The 20245-nt window shown below is 42.7% G+C and overlaps 2 protein-coding genes across 2 annotated transcripts; both read left to right on the top strand.

Moving 5' to 3' along the window:
• Positions 1 to 11262: 11262 nt before the first annotated feature.
• LOC133534225 (uncharacterized) lies at positions 11263 to 13967 on the top strand. The gene has a single exon (XM_061873319.1). The coding sequence runs from the start codon at positions 12019 to 12021 to the stop codon at positions 13666 to 13668; it is 1650 nt and encodes a 549-aa protein (XP_061729303.1). The 5' UTR covers positions 11263 to 12018; the 3' UTR covers positions 13669 to 13967.
• A 1542-nt stretch (positions 13968 to 15509) lies between these two features.
• On the top strand, positions 15510 to 17179 carry LOC133534226 (uncharacterized). Its single transcript, XM_061873320.1, has one exon. The coding sequence runs from the start codon at positions 15594 to 15596 to the stop codon at positions 16878 to 16880; it is 1287 nt and encodes a 428-aa protein (XP_061729304.1). The 5' UTR covers positions 15510 to 15593; the 3' UTR covers positions 16881 to 17179.
• Positions 17180 to 20245: the final 3066 nt, after the last annotated feature.

Below are 20245 nucleotides of genomic sequence, written 5' to 3'. Positions count from 1 at the left end.
AGTCTCTATGGTTCATTTTATATATTGCTCGAATAGCCCTCTTCTGCAGAACAAAAATGGTATTTATCTTTGAAGCTGAAGAAGAATATAAATTAGACAAAGATATTGGATTTTCTAGTAAACGCGATGGCTCTCTGGCGGTAAATAGCAAAATTATGAATTCCCAGGTATATTTATATATGTGTGCGTGGGTTTTACGCCGCCAATTACCGGTATTCACACAAACATACAACACGGCAACGCTATTAAAGCTGGAAAGGCGCGGATATGGCTAGTTGCCTCTTTGTATGACAGAAAAGTTATCGACTCTTAAGTAGGTACATGTTTGTTAAGATGTTTTAGCTAAATATTTGATTTCCGGTGATGTCACGAAGGCGCATTCTACCAGCGGGTAGAGACACTATCCAAAAAAGAAGAGTCACGCACACACGTGTAGCAACACGATTACGGCGATGTGTGTGCGCTTGCGCGAAAAACTCGAATCTATATACTCATTTACTCAATAAACTGGTCAGAATCGGATAGTAACCACTTTGTATGACAGCAATAAGCATCAACTGTTAAGTAGGTACTTGTCTGTTAAGGCAATTTAGCAAAATGTTTGATTTTCCGTTTTCACGCGATAGTGTACTCTACCGGCGAGTAGTAAAACTATGCAACAAAGGTAGCTCACACACACACACGTGTAACAACACAATGACGGCGCTGTGTGTGCGCTTTCGCGAAAAACACGGAACTGTATACTCAATAAACTGGTCAGAATTGGATAGTAACCACTTTGTTTGACAGAAATAAGCATCAACTGTTAAGTAGGTACTTGTCTGTTAAGGCAAATTTGCTAAATGTTTAATTTTCCGTTTTCACGCAATAGTGAACTCTACCGGCGAGTAGTGAAACTATGCAACAAAGGTAGTTCACACACACATGTGTAACAACACGATGACAGCATTGTGTGTGTGCGTGCCCAAAAAGCTCGGAACTATTATTTAATCAATAAACCAGTTAGGATCAGATAGTAAGCACTTTGCTTGACAGGAATATGCATCAACTGTTAAGTAAATGACTTACTTTGAAAGAAAATTAGTTAATTCAATCAATTTTCTTTGTCATGCAACGGCGCGCTCTGCCGGCGAATAACATACTTATGCGTACTGCAGCGGAGTGCGGCCAATCAGAGCTTAGTGCGCCATATCTGTGTGCGTAATTTTATTAGCTGGCCTTTGGCCAGGCCGCGCGCGCGCTTCATTCGCTACCCGTCACTGTCGCTAGTCAGTTGCGCTGTCATGCCATCAATTGTATCGGTTGCGTAAATGGTTTTTGTGCTTCAGCAGTTGACAATTCTTACTACGCAGTGTCGTACCTCAACTCAGTTGTTTTTTAACACTTTCCGTGCCACCATTCGCTACACGGTACGCTCGTTGCCGATTCCAGCGTTTTTCCGCTTTATAGAGGAATAACCGACACTTTCGCTAGTCAGTTGCGCTGTCATGCCATCAATTGTATCGGTTGCGTAAATGGTTTTTGTGCTTCAGCAGTTGACAATTCTTACTACGCAGTGTCGTATCTCAACTCAGTTGTTTTTTAACACTTTCCGTGCCACCATTCGCTACACGGTACGCTCATAGCCGATTCCAGCGTTTTTCCGCTTTGTAGAGGAATAACCGACACTTTCGCTAGTCAGTTGCGCTGTCATGCCATCAATTGTATCGTTTGCGTGAATGGTTTTTGTGCTTCAGCAGTTGAAAATACTTACTACGCAGTGTCGTACCTCAGCTCAGTTGGTTTTTAACACTTTCCGTGCCACCATTCGCTACACGCTACGTTCGTAGCCGATTCCAGCGTTTTAGGTTTAGAGAGAGATTCTTTATTTACTCATAAGAACAATACAGTTCACTAAAAATGAGCTTAAATATTCGATTTTCTTAAAAATAAACATTAATAGCATGATCGCTAGAGGTTTATATTACATTATTATGTATGTGTATTTTTAATTTGGTTTTAAATGCACTAAGAGACTCACAATCTTTCACATTATTCGGTAGTTCATTATACATCCGTGCTCCTTCATACATTACGCTACTTTTGCCATAACCCGTTCTATTTTTTTGAAGTAGTAACTTGTTTGTATTTCTTAAACAGTGTTTAAATTTTCTATGTGTGCAACAAATGTAAAACTAACCAAACTCATTTTTACACATGAACACATACGTCTCCTACATGCAGGACCACAGCTATTGCTATGCTCAGTGCGGGACTTGATATGGCCGGTCGGAGGCAGAAACCTCGCGAGAAGCACGGCCCACAATTGTGTCACTTGTAAAAGAATCGCTGGCCAAACTTTAAAAAATATAATGGGCAATTTACCAGCGCAACGCTTAAATGCTGATTTTCCATTCACGTCAACAGCTGTAGACTTAGCCGGTCCTTATTTAATAACAGATCGCCGTGGGCGTGGATGTAAAATCACGAAATGTTATTTGTGTCTATTTATATGTTTAAGATATAAATGTGTTCACTTAGAGGCTGTGAGCGACTTGTCTAAAGATGCATTTGTGCTAGCACTCCGCAGATTTATCGCCAGGCGCGGCAAACCTGCGGAGCTGTTTTGTGATAATGGTAGAAATCTAGTAGCTGCAGCTAAAGAAATAAACGATTTCTTTAAATTGTATGAAAACGATATATCTGAATTTGCAGCTGGTCAAGGTATGAAATTTAAATTTGCACCAGCTTATGCACCTAACTTTAATGGCTACGCTGAGGCCGGCATTAAAAGCGCCAAATTTCACCTCAAACGAATTTTGGGTAACACACATCTCACATTTGAAGAGCTTTCGTCTCTTTTTAGCCAAGTGGAGGCAATTTTGAACAGTAGGCCTCTCTGCCCACTCTCCTCCTCCCCTAATGACTTTTACCCCCTTACTCCCGGGCACTTTCTCATTTGTAGGCCGCTCACGTCGCTGCCGTCGCCGCCCCTGCAGGACCGGAACCCGAACCGCCTGGACCGCTACCTGAGGCTGGAGCAGCTGCGGCAACACTTCTGGAAACGCTGGTCGGCCGAGTTCGTGTCCCTGCAGCAGCAGCGCTACAAGTGGCGCGAGAGGCAGCGCGATCTACGGCTGGGAGAACTCGTACTCATCAAGGAGGAAGGCTTGCCGCCGTTGCTATGGCGCATGGGCAGAGTCGTCAAACTATATAACGGAAAGGATGCAGGGGCGGATTAAGAAGGCGCGGGGCCCTTAGCACAATAGGTCGCGGGGCCCCCTGCGGCGGTATCATGGTTCCATTTTTATCACTTGTCACTATGTCCGTCACTTTCGCGCTTACATATTTGTTAGAACGTGACAAAAAAAAATAAAATAAATAAATAAATAAACGTTTATTCACATTTCATGCCTTATAAATATTTACAATATACTTCTGCCAAACCACAGAGTGGTTTGTTGGCAGACGAAGCTCCTATAATATGCAAGCTAAGTAGTCTATATGTTACTTATATTTTTATCTATTTAACCTCTTACCGCATGCGCAGCCCTATCTGGCAGTTATAATATTCAATTCTATTGATAGCTATTAAAGTTTATTTTTAAACAGATATAATACTTTTGTTTACGACATGAAGTAAGGGGTTAACGCTACAATCTGATCATACAGTATAAAAAAATGCAGTGCATGTATACAATTTATAGCGGTTGTATTTTACCTTTTATTTTATTTAATAGATTATTGCTAAGTTTCTTTTTAAATGTTCGTTTTGTTATCCTTTTGGTCTTCAAATCCGATGGTAACTCGTTATAGATCATAGGGACTAAATATTTTCTACATCTCTGGCCAAAATAATTAGTAAAACTAGGTACTAGCAATTTATTATTATCTCTGTTTCTTACTAACCTTTGATTGACAATAGGTATTTTAAACTCATCATTATACATTTGTTCCATAGCTAAGAATAACGTGACTTTTTCATGAACTGTTAAAATTTTACATTCTAAGAAGAGTTGTTCATAGGTAGTACTTTTACATTTAAATTTAGTTTTTTTGTCAACCATTAATTTCATGAATCTAATCTGCAATGCCTTTATCTTGTCTAGATACGTTTTAAATGTACGACCGTAGCTTGACAGCCCATACGACAATAGTGAATCCACTAGAGCATAGTACACTGCATACATAGTGGCCCTATTTAAAACGAACTTCAGATGGTGGAATTTTACAAGTACTGCTCTTAATTTATTGCATAAGCCATTAACATGTGGCTGCCACGAGAACTTATAGTCTACAAGCAAGCCCAAGTACTTGTATTGTTCCACAACCTGAAGCTCGACACAGCCGCATGCGACCCCGGCCGGCCGCGCACTGTGGAGGCAGTCGAAACTGTGCCCCACAATGCACGGCGGCACAGGTATGGTGACAAATGATAAAGAGCCGACCATCTTAGCCCAGCAGGTTTGAAAAAACAGATTAAGTGCGAGTCGGACTCGCACCCCTAGGGTTCAGTACCATCACGAAATTTTTACGATGTCTTCATTTTTTTCGACTCGTTCTCGATTAATTTTTAACATGTTATGCAGTGTATTTTTTAGGGTTTCGTAGTCCTAGAAACTCTTATATAAGTAGTTTCGCCATGCCCGTCTGTCAGAGGGTTTGCTCCGTTATATTAAGTGCTAGATAGCTGTCATTTGGCATGGATACATAAATCATGCATTGCGACAGAACGAGTAAAATAAAAACTATAAAAAAAATTGTGTGTACCCTACTCCCATACAAAATGCGTTTAATTTGATTTTTTTTTTGCTTTGATGATAGTGTGGCGTATGGTTGGATAAGGTCTTTCAAAACGAATAACGGTCACCAAAAACCTTTTTTTTATAAAGTTATTATTTAAACAAAAAATGTGAACCATGGACCCTAAAAATATGAAAAAAATCGTCAAACAAAAGCTTAATAAATAAATACTTTTAATAAAAACTATACCGAAAATGATCGGTTTAGTCGCTTTTGGGTTGTTGCAAAAATCTTCTCTTCTTACTAAAAAGACGTACAAAGCGCTGCAAAGGATACTCCCTTATGCTTGTAATGTAATGTAAAAAATACTTACTAATAGACCCCGTTTGGCCTTTTTTGACTGAATAGTAATAATAATAAATATAAAAAAAAAACCAACGGAGCCTCTACACAAGAGATGTTTTTTTTTGTCTGTAGTTCGTGTCATCTACGAAGATGCGCCCCACTCCTCCTCCCAATCGCCTATAGTACTTACAAGTGTGGGGTGCACCCTTTTACTAGTATAGTACTCTGTCTATACACATTAATTAGTAGACATAACTACTACATTGCCAAAAAGTGGCAGATTTGTACTATAAGCGATTAGGAAGAAGAGCGGGGCACGTCTATGTGGATGACAGGAATATGACGTCATTTAAAATCCGAATTATTTTCCTTATTTATTTATTTTAAGAAATTCCGATTTATTTGATTATATTTTTTTTTATTTAGCCATTTTAAAAGAGCCTAATTTTGATGAAGTTGTGTTATTTTATCACAGTTCCTTTCTTCTATATAGGTTTCCTCCTTACCTTCGGTGTTCATGATCAGATGTGGTCGATTTTGGCAAATTTTGACAAATGGTAAAAAAAATAGTTTGCAGATGGTTTGCAGATTTTGAAAACAACTTACAAGTATTGCAAGTTAAATAAAAGTATGTAGGGATACTGTTCAACAACATCAGTTTAATAAAAGCTTGTAAAAATAGGTGAAAAGTGAGTCGGACCTAAGAAGTGGGAACTAATGGCTAAGTGAGTCAAAAAACAAGCCCAAAGGCTGAGCCCCACTAGCTGAATATCCGGACCACCCGATTTCGTAGTCTTCCCGTGCGAAGCTGAAGGCCAAGCTGCAGGAAAGCAGAGCCTAGAATGAAACCAATGCCATAGTGTGAACGAGGCCGTAGGCCGAGCTCCGTATAAGGGCGGAGGCCCAGAGCGTTCTATCGCGGCGCGCCACCATGCAAAGGCTGAAATTGACTGAATTGTAGGAGAACAGAGTTTGGAATTGAACCATGTGGTCTCGGCTCGCCTGATGCTCGGCCTTACTTCTTGCTCGAAAGTGCGACTTGCTGGTATGCTTTGGGTATCGGGCCCTATGTAGGACTTTACATCCGGCCTATGCGAATGCAAAGCCCTGCATAGGGGCCCCGCTGTTTTCTTTTTATAACATTTTGACAACTAGATCATATGTATCAGGGCTTTGCAGCAACTCTGCATATTTTGGGCGCCCGGCATGCCGTAGAGGAGCGCGTCCTTTGGCCTACTAAGTACGGGCTCAAAGTTGATCATATTAGGCATTAGCTGTAAGGTGCAATTTGTTATTTGAAATAATAATTAATAAATAAATCATCCTTCCCTGCTTTTCACTAATATCTTTTTAAACACAGTATCTTCTTTTGTTCGTTTCCGAGCTCTGTTTCCTGCAGCTTAGCCATGCATAAAAGTTTTGAGACACTACACCTACGGTTTAATGCTAATAAACTCTGTTCTTGGTCTTTGCGTAAGCCTAAAAATTCTTTAAATTTGGTATCGTCATAAATAAAAACAGACAGGAATTGATCGATTGATTGTTACTGACATACTAAAAAAATACATTGTAAATAAAATGTGGTAGTACAGGATCCGTGGAGTGCGAGTTCTACTTGAACTTGGCCGGTTCCGTGTGCCGAAATCGCATGGTCAGGGTCGGAGCGCGGGGCCCCCCCTAGGCGCGGGGCCCTTAGCATATGCTTTTTCTGCTGTTCGGTTAATCCGCCACTGAAAGGATGGCGTGCCACGCGTTGCAGACATCAATACCGCTAGAGGGATAGTCAAGCGAGCGCTCAACCGAATGTGCCCGCTGCCTGTACAACAGAGAGAGTCCTGAAAGATGGATCTTTCAGCGCCCCGGAGTATGTTAGCGCTGTGGCAACACCGCTAGTTTTTCTACAACCAATGATTGATGGAGATGCGGCTCCAATCTGCCAACATAGACGACAGAACGGCGGCCAACCAGAGAGCGCGATGCCAGCGCCGAAGTTTCGCATATGAGACGCATCGACGTGCACCGCGACCCGAGCATCGACCTCTTGCATCTTAACCACTGAACTGAACGCGCGTGTCCTAGACAAAGAACCTGTAGTAACTTCTTGTAATACACCATTAAAATAATGGTACTTCTTTAAACACTTGTCTTTTATTTAAATAGCGTAATAACGCGCTAACATTTGGCGACCGCGGACAGGACACGCGTGGAATATTATAAGCATTTTTTCCAGTGCCTGAGCAAAAGCCGCCATATTGGGACGCTGTGGGCCTGGAGCCGACGCCGACGCCGACGCAAATCGCCAACGACCATCACCGCCAGCCATCGCCGCCAGAAGTACAGCCCGAAGACCAAAGAGGGACGGCAGCGGCGACTGGGACCGGATCGGAATAACGACGAACGACGGCGCCTAGCAACAAGGCGGCAGCGCGTGGCGGCCGGCGAAACGAGGGAAGTGCCGTGAGGGGTGCCCGTTCCTTTCCTGTTTCTTTCCTTGTTTATTCCTACACCTTTTTCTTTAACTTAACTTAAATCCCTTGTCCAAAAATTGCATCGTAAATTTAAAAACTTGAACATTCCTAAACTCAGTGCATTGACCTTTACTTAACCTTACATGACAACTGACTTTAAACTTAAAGAACATTGAATTCCCTTCTTAAAAGAGTGCTTATTGTGTATTAATTGCCTTCATTTGTGTTTTACTTTCAGAATAGTTCTTCAAAGTGTGACAATCGTGTGTGAACTCGTAAATTTCTAACCTCTTAAGCCACGTTTGCATATACCTACTGTTAACTTTATTTCTGCTTAAAACGCCTATCGGGGCTTTCTTAATTACATAAACTGCTGTGAAGTGCTATTATACATTCCAATTTTAAAGACGTACTTTTTTGTAAAACCAGTGAGATTGCATGTGCATCTTTTTATTTCGTGAAGAAAACGTTTTGACCACGCATTTACGCTCAATTCTTTTGCACTTAAGGACCCACACGTGTGTTCTTTTAAAATTTCACTTAAATTGTAACCCAATTACTTTCGCCAACCTAATCAGTTTTCTTTCTAACTTCACCCCTGCTTGCATCTTGGTTGTGTTCGCATATGCACATATTCGTTTGCACGATTTCAGTGGACAACCTGTCGAAGTGCGTGCCGCGTGCCACGAATATACCGTGCCACGCACACTTCTATCACCACGTGGCAAGTTATCCAGTGTCAAAGCCGCATGCTGCTGCTACACACCAAGTGCACCTCTGCGTAGCTGTTGAAGTCAAATAAGGGGCGTAAGCTGTTTTGCCAATTTTTATTTTCTTACGTGGATGACTTTAAACTTTGATTTAAAATAAAATTTTATTGTTAGACGTGCTAGCTCAGCTAAAAACATAATTCAACATGGCTGAAGCTGCAAAAAGGGAAGCTCTTCTGGCAGAACTACGTGTTAAACGTGGCTCAATAAAGGGTCAGGTTTCTAAATTCCGTGGTTACTTAAGTACAATCAAAGATGATGAAGTGTTAACCGGTGTTAAAGTCAATGAGCTGACCTTAAGATTAAATAAAGTTATAGAGTTATCCACGCGCCTTGACGAGCTGCAAACTTCGATAGAAGTAACTAACTCTGATAATCTTGAAAGTGAACTTTCAGAACGGGACATCAATGAGACCCATATTAACTCGGCTATAGCTACAGCTCAGAGTATACTTGAACGCTCTCAGGCTCTAAAAACATCACCAGAAGCTTCTGTCAAAACCTGTATCTCAGGTGGCTGTAACTCGGAGCATCTCGGCTTCAAGCTTCCTCAAATTAAAATCTCAAAATTTGATGGCTCTTATTATAAATGGATGGAATTCAAAGACCTTTATGAATCTTTAATTCATAATAATGAACATATTAAGCCCATCCATAAATTCCATTATTTGAGTTCCTATCTTGAAGGAGAGGCCTCACGAGTCATAGCAAATTTAGAAGTTTCCACTGACAACTATAATGAAGCTTGGAAACTGCTGTGTGACAGGTTCAGTAACAAAAGGCAACTAATTACTAACCACTTAAATGCTTTATTTAATTTAGACCCCATACAAAGAGAATCTGATAAATCTTTAAGATTTTTGAGTGACCATGTTACTAAAAACCTCCGGGCCCTTAAAACATTGGGCCAACCAACTGAACACTGGGATACAATGCTAGTTCATTTGTTATCTGCAAAATTGGATACCAATACTAATTCAAAATGGGAAGAGCATAGAAACACTCTTAAAGAATGGCCAACACTTGATGATTTTAGGGAATTTCTAAAGAATCGTGCAGACATTTTAGAAAACCTATACCGCTCAAAGCGGGACAAACAAGCTAACCACAAGCCAGAGCCTGTGGCTATTAAAACTTTATTTAAACATGATAAAAACATAAAAACTTTCATGATTTCAGAAAAACAAAGTGACCACAAGGGTCGGCCGTGCGTCGTGTGCCATGGTGATCACAGGGTGTATGACTGCCCAACCTTTAGAAAGATGTCAGTCGACGAGCGCTGGTCACGGGCGTCCAGTCTGAAGCTGTGCCATGTCTGCCTCCGACCGGACCATGAGACCCGTGCATGCAAGTTAAATGGCTGTCGCGTATGTAGAAGACGACACAATACATACTTACACAACACACCAAATAACACTTCTTCTAGTGGAGCTAGCAAGGAACAGACAGTTCAGGCAACCAATAGTGCTATGGGAGATGTCGCTTGCTCCTCCACTATGCTAACTTCTGACAGTGCAGAGGTGCCAAACACCTTCACTGCTAATACTTTGCTTACCAATAGTGAAGCACTACTTTCGACAGCTCTAATTGAAATAGTTAACCCTTTCAATAATAAAAAAGAGACTGTTAAGTGTCTCTTAGATAGCTGTTCGCAATCGAACTATCTTACTGAAGCATTAAGACAACGTTTGCAACTTGATCTTCAGCCTCTAACTGCTTCAAATGTTACAGGAATAGGAAATACCCCTCTGACCTATAAGCCTGTACGTTGTGCAGCCCATATTAAATCTAAATTAAGCGATTTCAATGCTAATCTTGACTTTCTAGTTTTAGACCAAATAACTGATCGCTTCCCACAGAAATATGTTGATGTTAGTCACCTTAACTTACCTGCTCATATACAACTTGCAGATCCAACCTTTAATGTTCCAGCCCAAATTGATATGCTGTTGGGAGTGGAAATGTTTTGGGCAATAGTAACAGGTGCTGCAAAAACATTGCCAACGAGCAAGCGCACCTACCTAATCCCATCTAAACTTGGGTGGCTTGTAGCTGGCCCGGTAGAGGGAGCTACTACGCATATAAACACATCAACCACGCGTAGTCATTTTTGTTTAGCTGATCTGTCGACCCAGATGACAAAGTTTTGGGAGACAGAGGAGCTGCCGCCAGAGGCAGACTCCATCAAAAATGGGATTGAGTTCGACTCTCATCCTATAGAAAAACATTTTGTGGACAATACCTATCGCCAGTCTGACGGCAGATTTGTAGTGCGTTTACCTTTAAAAGACACACCAGACTGCTTAGGCAACACATTTAACAAAGCTAAAAAGCGCTTACTTAACTTAGAAAAGCGTTTGAGTAAACAACCTGAGCTAAAATCAATGTACGTTGATTTTATAAATGAATATAGAGATTTAGGGCATCTGTCGGAGTCTAGGCAATGTTATACAGCCAACCACCTCCCTCATCACCCTGTGATGAAGGAGAGTGAATCTACTCGCTTAAGAACTGTATTCAATGCTAGTTGCCCAACCTCCTCTGGATATTCTATCAATGATATCCAGCTGGTAGGACCTAATATCCAAAACTCTCTGTTCGATATATTGCTTAGATTCCGTCAATACAGGTATGTGCTCTCCGGTGACATAGAAAAACAGTACAGGCAAATTTTAATGAATGAACTAGACAGAAACCTACAAGTGATTCTATGGCGCGAAGACGAGCACTTACCTATACGCTCTCTCACTTTAAATACCGTTACGTATGGCTTTGCTTCATCGAGCTGGTTAGCGGCTCGATGTTTGTGGCAGTTAGGGGCTGAGAGCAAGGATCCTTTGGTTAGGACCATTATACAAAATGACTTTTACTGTGATGACTTATTAACAGGGGCAGACTCTGAATCAGAGCTGCTTCAAATACAAGCTGGCGTCTCACAGTCTTTAGCCTCTGGTTGCTTTAATCTGCGTAAATACCGTTCAAATTCAAACGCGTTACTAAAGTCAGATTTCATTAATCAAGATGATCATCTAGCTTTGAGTCAAGCCTGTCAGACACTTGGACTAGGGTGGCAACCTAGCCAAGATATATTAAATTTTTCAATTAAAAATGATCACTCAGATGAAAAGGCCACAAAAAGAACAATTTTATCTAAAACCTTCCAAGTATTTGATCCCTTGGGTCTTTTAAGCCTATGTACAGTCAAACCTAAAATATTAATACAAACTTTGTGGAAAGAAGGCAAATCTTGGGACGAACCAGTTTCTCCTGAAATACAGCGAATCTGGTCTCGATTTATTAAAAATTTGCATCACATTAAAGCACTCAGTATACCTAGATATGTATTGTGCGAGACACCCTCCACAATAGAGTTGCATTGCTTTTCTGACGCTGCAGAGACTGCATATGCAGCCTGCATTTATGTAAAAACTATTTCTGACACGGGTGAACAACAAGTCCACCTGTTGTGTGCGAGAGACAGAATAGCTCCTATCCGGCGCACAAGCATACCGAAATTAGAATTAGCTGGATGCTTGTTAGCGGCACAAACATATGCAGCCGTAGTAAGAGCCTGGAGGCGTCCTGTCTCTCGCACTATATTCTGGACTGACTCTAGCTGCTGCCTGGCTTGGCTAAAGACTTAAAACTTAAAACGTTTGTAGCAAACAGAGTGGCCGCTATAGCCAGTCTCACGTCCGGAGCCACCTGGAGACATGTGCCTACAAAAGAAAATCCAAGTGATCTTGCAACACGTGGTGTGGATCCACAGCATGTCTCTGGGAACGCTCTGTGGTGGGGGGGGGCCCGAGTTTCTATTAAAGCCTGAAAAGGAATGGCCAGAGCTAAATTCAGTAGAACCGGAGGTCTTGCCTGACAATGAACCATCTATCATAGATTTTGATAGATTTTCAAAATATAAAAGGCTACAACATGCTGTGGCTTATGTGCGCCGTTTCATAAATAATTGTAAGCCTAGCCTGCCCAAACTAACTGGCTCGCTATCGTCACAAGAACTTACAGACTCTTTACATACTTTAGTTAAAATTGCACAACCATTTGCCTCTGAACTTGAAACGATGCGCAAAGGTCACAGGTTGAATCCTAGATCACACGTTATAACCTTGAACCCATTTATTGACTCACAAGGCCTCTTGAGAGTCGGGGGAAGGCTAGATGCTTCAGATTGTAGTTATGAACAGAAGCATCCCATGTTGTTACATGCTAAACACACACTAACCAAACTCATTTTTACACATGAACACATACGTCTCCTACATGCAGGACCACAGCTATTGCTATGCTCAGTGCGGGACTTGATATGGCCGGTCGGAGGCAGAAACCTCGCGAGAAGCACGGCCCACAATTGTGTCACTTGTAAAAGAATCGCTGGCCAAACTTTAAAAAATATAATGGGCAATTTACCAGCGCAACGCTTAAATGCTGATTTTCCATTCACGTCAACAGCTGTAGACTTAGCCGGTCCTTATTTAATAACAGATCGCCGTGGGCGTGGATGTAAAATCACGAAATGTTATCTGTGTCTATTTATATGTTTAAGATATAAATGTGTTCACTTAGAGGCTGTGAGCGACTTGTCTAAAGATGCATTTGTGCTAGCACTCCGCAGATTTATCGCCAGGCGCGGCAAACCTGCGGAGCTGTTTTGTGATAATGGTAGAAATCTAGTAGCTGCAGCTAAAGAAATAAACGATTTCTTTAAATTGTATGAAAACGATATATCTGAATTTGCAGCTGGTCAAGGTATGAAATTTAAATTTGCACCAGCTTATGCACCTAACTTTAATGGCTACGCTGAGGCCGGCATTAAAAGCGCCAAATTTCACCTCAACCGAATTTTGGGTAACACACATCTCACATTTGAAGAGCTTTCGTCTCTTTTTAGCCAAGTGGAGGCAATTTTGAACAGTAGGCCTCTCTGCCCACTCTCCTCCTCCCCTAATGACTTTTACCCCCTTACTCCCGGGCACTTTCTCATTTGTAGGCCGCTCACGTCGCTGCCGTCGCCGCCCCTGCAGGACCGGAACCCGAACCGCCTGGACCGCTACCTGAGGCTGGAGCAGCTGCGGCAACACTTCTGGAAACGCTGGTCGGCCGAGTTCGTGTCCCTGCAGCAGCAGCGCTACAAGTGGCGCGAGAGGCAGCGCGATCTACGGCTGGGAGAACTCGTACTCATCAAGGAGGAAGGCTTGCCGCCGTTGCTATGGCGCATGGGCAGAGTCGTCAAACTATATAACGGAAAGGATGGCGTGCCACGCGTTGCAGACATCAATACCGCTAGAGGGATAGTCAAGCGAGCGCTCAACCGAATGTGCCCGCTGCCTGTACAACAGAGAGAGTCCTGAAAGATGGATCTTTCAGCGCCCCGGAGTATGTTAGCGCTGTGGCAACACCGCTAGTTTTTCTACAACCAATGATTGATGGAGATGCGGCTCCAATCTGCCAACATAGACGACAGAACGGCGGCCAACCAGAGAGCGCGATGCCAGCGCCGAAGTTTCGCATATGAGACGCATCGACGTGCACCGCGACCCGAGCATCGACCTCTTGCATCTTAACCACTGAACTGAACGCGCGTGTCCTAGACAAAGAACCTGTAGTAACTTCTTGTAATACACCATTAAAATAATGGTACTTCTTTAAACACTTGTCTTTTATTTAAATAGCGTAATAACGCGCTAACACTTAGTTTTACCCTCTGGGTTGGAAGGTCAGATGGCAGTGGCTTTCGTAAAAACTAGTGCCTACGCCAAATCTTGGGATTAGTTGTCAAAGCGGACCCCAAGCTCCATTGAGCCGTGGCAATATGCTGGGACAACGCTAGGAAGAAAGAAAGAAATCGAGTAACAGAACTTAGTAACCAACTAGGTATAATAGTTATGATGTAAATGTCCATGTCATGTTGGAGTCATTTTATTTTTTATTTTTTATTTTATTTATTTAACACAGTGCAAGCTTACAGTACTACACCAATTCGCTTACACACTAGAAAAATAGATGTCAGGAAAATAAAAACATACAAACAGATAACATGTCAAGAAAAATAAAATTTACATAGTCAGTCAATTAATTACAATATTTAGCATATACAAAATGTCAAGGAAGATCAAATTTACAAATTCAGCCAATTAATTACAATAATTCAAATTCAAAAAGTGTCTAGCAGTATTGCATAGGTACGCTAAACTATTGGCAAACATGTCGGCATCTGCGTACTGAGCGAGCATTGAATGCAGGCTCGATAGAGCGCGTGAGGTAGGAGCGTGCCTCGCGTAGCATGTGCGAGCAGAAGGCCGCTGCAACAGGCATGGCCGGCGGCGTGGTGTTACTGCCCCGTCCACATCCTGGGGTATCCTCTTAGGAACTATCAATCCCATCTTCTCCAACACCTCGGGACTGTCGACTCGATGGTGAACGATCGAGAGATAGTGAACTAGGAGTAAGAACTTCCTCCTTAGTTCAAGTGTCTCCAGCCCGACCATCCCCGAGACAAAGATGGAGGGATAGAGATACGGATAGTACCCATAGGCTTTTTTATATAACCAACGAGCAAATTTGCGCTGTATTCTCTCCAACATTAGAGAATACTTGTCCTCATAAGGATCCCAAACAATGGCACCATACTCTAATTTGCTGCGCACATATGCGTTATATAAAACTTTAGCCACTCCAACATGAAACTGTTTACATATCCGCATAACAAACCCTAATGTTTTACTCGCCTGCTTACTAATATTGATGACATGTGTGTGAAAGTCAAATCTATCAACAAGAACTAAGCCCAAGTCGCGGATTTCACTAACTCTTTCCAAGGTGGCATCGGCTAAACTATATTGAGTTAGGAGTGGCGAACGTTTGCGTGAGAAAGTTATCACCTTACACTTGTTCACATTAAAAGGTAGCCGATTTAACACACTCCACTCAGCTGCAGCATCAATATCAGCCTGCAATCTCGCACTGTCAGCCATACTACTGATACCTAGGAACAGCTTAAGGTCATCAGCAAAAAGAAGGCATTTAGCGCTGCGAGTTACATCAGGCAAATCATTAATCATAAGGAGAAACAGCGTAGGCCCTAGAGTACTGCCCTGACTTACTCCAGACCGGGTGTAGTAATCGCTTGATTCAAAACCGCTCACCCTGACATACTGTTGCTAATTGTAAGCCTAGCCTGCCCAAACTAACTGGCTCGCTATCGTCACAAGAACTTACAGACTCTTTACATACTTTAGTTAAAATTGCACAACCATTTGCCTCTGAACTTGAAACGATGCGCAAAGGTCACAGGTTGAATCCTAGATCACACGTTATAACCTTGAACCCATTTATTGACTCACAAGGCCTCTTGAGAGTCGGGGGAAGGCTAGATGCTTCAGATTGTAGTTATGAACAGAAGCATCCCATGTTGTTACATGCTAAACACACACTAACCAAACTCATTTTTACACATGAACACATACGTCTCCTACATGCAGGACCACAGCTATTGCTATGCTCAGTGCGGGACTTGATATGGCCGGTCGGAGGCAGAAACCTCGCGAGAAGCACGGCCCACAATTGTGTCACTTGTAAAAGAATCGCTGGCCAAACTTTAAAAAATATAATGGGCAATTTACCAGCGCAACGCTTAAATGCTGATTTTCCATTCACGTCAACAGCTGTAGACTTAGCCGGTCCTTATTTAATAACAGATCGCCGTGGGCGTGGATGTAAAATCACGAAATGTTATCTGTGTCTATTTATATGTTTAAGATATAAATGTGTTCACTTAGAGGCTGTGAGCGACTTGTCTAAAGATGCATTTGTGCTAGCACTCCGCAGATTTATCGCCAGGCGCGGCAAACCTGCGGAGCTGTTTTGTGATAATGGTAGAAATCTAGTAGCTGCAGCTAAAGAAATAAACGATTTCTTTAAATTGTATGAAAACGATATATCTGAATTTGCAGCTGGTCAAGGTATGAAATTTAAATTTGCACCAGCTTATGCACCTAACTTTAATGGCTACGCTGAGGCCGGCATTAAAAGCGCCAAATTTCACCTCAACCGAATTTTGGGTAACACACATCTCACATTTGAAGAGCTTTCGTCTCTTTTTAGCCAAGTGGAGGCAATTTTGAACAGTAGGCCTCTCTGCCCACTCTCCTCCTCCCCTAATGACTTTTACCCCCTTACTCCCGGGCACTTTCTCATTTGTAGGCCGCTCACGTCGCTGCCGTCGCCGCCCCTGCAGGACCGGAACCCGAACCGCCTGGACCGCTACCTGAGGCTGGAGCAGCTGCGGCAACACTTCTGGAAACGCTGGTCGGCCGAGTTCGTGTCCCTGCAGCAGCAGCGCTACAAGTGGCGCGAGAGGCAGCGCGATCTACGGCTGGGAGAACTCGTACTCATCAAGGAGGAAGGCTTGCCGCCGTTGCTATGGCGCATGGGCAGAGTCGTCAAACTATATAACGGAAAGGATGGCGTGCCACGCGTTGCAGACATCAATACCGCTAGAGGGATAGTCAAGCGAGCGCTCAACCGAATGTGCCCGCTGCCTGTACAACAGAGAGAGTCCTGAAAGATGGATCTTTCAGCGCCCCGGAGTATGTTAGCGCTGTGGCAACACCGCTAGTTTTTCTACAACCAATGATTGATGGAGATGCGGCTCCAATCTGCCAACATAGACGACAGAACGGCGGCCAACCAGAGAGCGCGATGCCAGCGCCGAAGTTTCGCATATGAGACGCATCGACGTGCACCGCGACCCGAGCATCGACCTCTTGCATCTTAACCACTGAACTGAACGCGCGTGTCCTAGACAAAGAACCTGTAGTAACTTCTTGTAATACACCATTAAAATAATGGTACTTCTTTAAACACTTGTCTTTTATTTAAATAGCGTAATAACGCGCTAACACTTAGTTTTACCCTCTGGGTTGGAAGGTCAGATGGCAGTGGCTTTCGTAAAAACTAGTGCCTACGCCAAATCTTGGGATTAGTTGTCAAAGCGGACCCCAAGCTCCATTGAGCCGTGGCAATATGCTGGGACAACGCTAGGAAGAAAGAAAGAAATCGAGTAACAGAACTTAGTAACCAACTAGGTATAATAGTTATGATGTAAATGTCCATGTCATGTTGGAGTCATTTTATTTTTTATTTTTTATTTTATTTATTTAACACAGTGCAAGCTTACAGTACTACACCAATTCGCTTACACACTAGAAAAATAGATGTCAGGAAAATAAAAACATACAAACAGATAACATGTCAAGAAAAATAAAATTTACATAGTCAGTCAATTAATTACAATATTTAGCATATACAAAATGTCAAGGAAGATCAAATTTACAAATTCAGCCAATTAATTACAATAATTCAAATTCAAAAAGTGTCTAGCAGTATTGCATAGGTACGCTAAACTATTGGCAAACATGTCGGCATCTGCGTACTGAGCGAGCATTGAATGCAGGCTCGATAGAGCGCGTGAGGTAGGAGCGTGCCTCGCGTAGCATGTGCGAGCAGAAGGCCGCTGCAACAGGCATGGCCGGCGGCGTGGTGTTACTGCCCCGTCCACATCCTGGGGTATCCTCTTAGGAACTATCAATCCCATCTTCTCCAACACCTCGGGACTGTCGACTCGATGGTGAACGATCGAGAGATAGTGAACTAGGAGTAAGAACTTCCTCCTTAGTTCAAGTGTCTCCAGCCCGACCATCCCCGAGACAAAGATGGAGGGATAGAGATACGGATAGTACCCATAGGCTTTTTTATATAACCAACGAGCAAATTTGCGCTGTATTCTCTCCAACATTAGAGAATACTTGTCCTCATAAGGATCCCAAACAATGGCACCATACTCTAATTTGCTGCGCACATATGCGTTATATAAAACTTTAGCCACTCCAACATGAAACTGTTTACATATCCGCATAACAAACCCTAATGTTTTACTCGCCTGCTTACTAATATTGATGACATGTGTGTGAAAGTCAAATCTATCAACAAGAACTAAGCCCAAGTCGCGGATTTCACTAACTCTTTCCAAGGTGGCATCGGCTAAACTATATTGAGTTAGGAGTGGCGAACGTTTGCGTGAGAAAGTTATCACCTTACACTTGTTCACATTAAAAGGTAGCCGATTTAACACACTCCACTCAGCTGCAGCATCAATATCAGCCTGCAATCTCGCACTGTCAGCCATACTACTGATACCTAGGAACAGCTTAAGGTCATCAGCAAAAAGAAGGCATTTAGCGCTGCGAGTTACATCAGGCAAATCATTAATCATAAGGAGAAACAGCGTAGGCCCTAGAGTACTGCCCTGACTTACTCCAGACCGGGTGTAGTAATCGCTTGATTCAAAACCGCTCACCCTGACATACTGTTGCCGGTTGGACATGTAACTAGCGAAAAAATTTAAAAGTTTTGGCGTAAACCCAGTTAGCGCTAGTTTCCCCAACAGAATGTCGTTGTCGACCAGGTCGAAGGCCTTCCTGAAATCGAAGTACGCAGCATCAACCTGGCGTCCCTCATCCATCTCTTTACAGACATAGTCAGCGAGAGCCACGAGATTAGTTGTTGTAGACCGGGACTTACGGAAGCCGTGCTGGCTAGGGTGCAGACGATCAGTCACCTGACGACTTATGTGGCGATTAAGTATCGTTTCGAAGACTTTCCCGAACACTGGTAGAACTGCTATAGGTCTATAAGAGGTAACTTCAGTGTCCGGTCCTCCCTTAGGAACTGGCGTAACTCTTGTAGTTTTCCAACAATTTGGATAAATGGACTGATTTAACGAAAGGTTGTACAAGTGCAACAAAGGAGCTTTTAAGGCAGAGGCACAATCTTTAGCCAAAAATACAGGGATACCATCTGGCCCTCCAGATGAGCGAGGTTTAAGGCTCCCAATAGCCATCATGAAGTCAGTCTCACAAACGAAGGGAATTGAGATCGACCTTGAGTCGCTTGAGGAATAAGCCACACGCGCCGCCGCTGCAGCGTCTAGGCACGGCTTGTCCTGTTGGAACACTGAGCTGAAGTATTTAGCGAAGGCATCCGCAGCACCCTGTCCACTCACCATCTCCCCGTCAAACCGAAAAGAATCATCACCATGCTGTCGTTCCCTTTTCTTGTCCTTGACGTAATCCCAAAACTTTGCTGGACAATTCACAATACTATTTTGGAGATTAATTATGTGTTGCTTATAAGTTTTATCAAGTATCAATTAAATACTTCACATGTGCTCTATAGTATTTAAACAACTGTCTATTAAAATCTTTGCCCTCCCTCCTGAAACGCTTCAAATGGAAATATTTGAGTTTGATGTAACTTATAATCTCACCAGTGTACCATTTTGGATAAACGTATTTGGAATGGTACCTAGAGCGATTTTTCAGGGGAACACAACGATTGATGCAGGCGTAAAGTTTGGCATAGAACATTTCAGCAGCACTGTCGACATTATTGGCGACTAATAGATCGGTCCAATCAGTAGTAGAAAGGGCCAAATACAGTGATTCGTAGTCAGCCTTGCGCCAGTCCCAGTCTGGACAGGAACCCGCACGCGGGCGCGGTGCCACCGCCGGCAGCGGAGAACGCATGCCGCACGGCAGTGTGGCTGAAACCATAAGTGGCGGGTGGTATGCATCCATAGGAACTAACACTTCATCTGTTCCCGCGTATACCGTTACACTGTTCCCTTCCAGATCACTCAGCACGAGATCCAACATGCCCCCATGTTCATTAACAATGTTGTTATACTGAGTCAGCTTACAAAAATTACAGAAAATGTCAAAGTCTGATTTTACATTAGTACCACACGAATTGAGATTAAAATCACCGAACATTATAAAACACAGATCCGGATATGTACATACTACATTTTCAATACATGTCAACACATTCAAATATTGCTCCGCGTTATAGCTTGGCGGCAAATATACA

Source organism: Cydia pomonella, unplaced genomic scaffold, assembly GCF_033807575.1.
Source record: "Cydia pomonella isolate Wapato2018A unplaced genomic scaffold, ilCydPomo1 PGA_scaffold_72, whole genome shotgun sequence".
Classification (NCBI taxonomy): domain Eukaryota; kingdom Metazoa; phylum Arthropoda; class Insecta; order Lepidoptera; family Tortricidae; genus Cydia; species Cydia pomonella.
The sequence above is the reverse complement of the archived record's forward strand: the minus strand, read 5'-3'. Positions and strand labels throughout refer to the sequence as shown.

Excerpts from the sequence above, each read along its gene's own strand:
- LOC133534225 (XM_061873319.1), top strand. The coding sequence starts at position 12,019 with ATGTGCCTACAAAAGAAAATCCAAGTGATCTTGCAACACGTGGTGTGG.
- LOC133534226 (XM_061873320.1), top strand. The coding sequence starts at position 15,594 with ATGCGCAAAGGTCACAGGTTGAATCCTAGATCACACGTTATAACCTTG.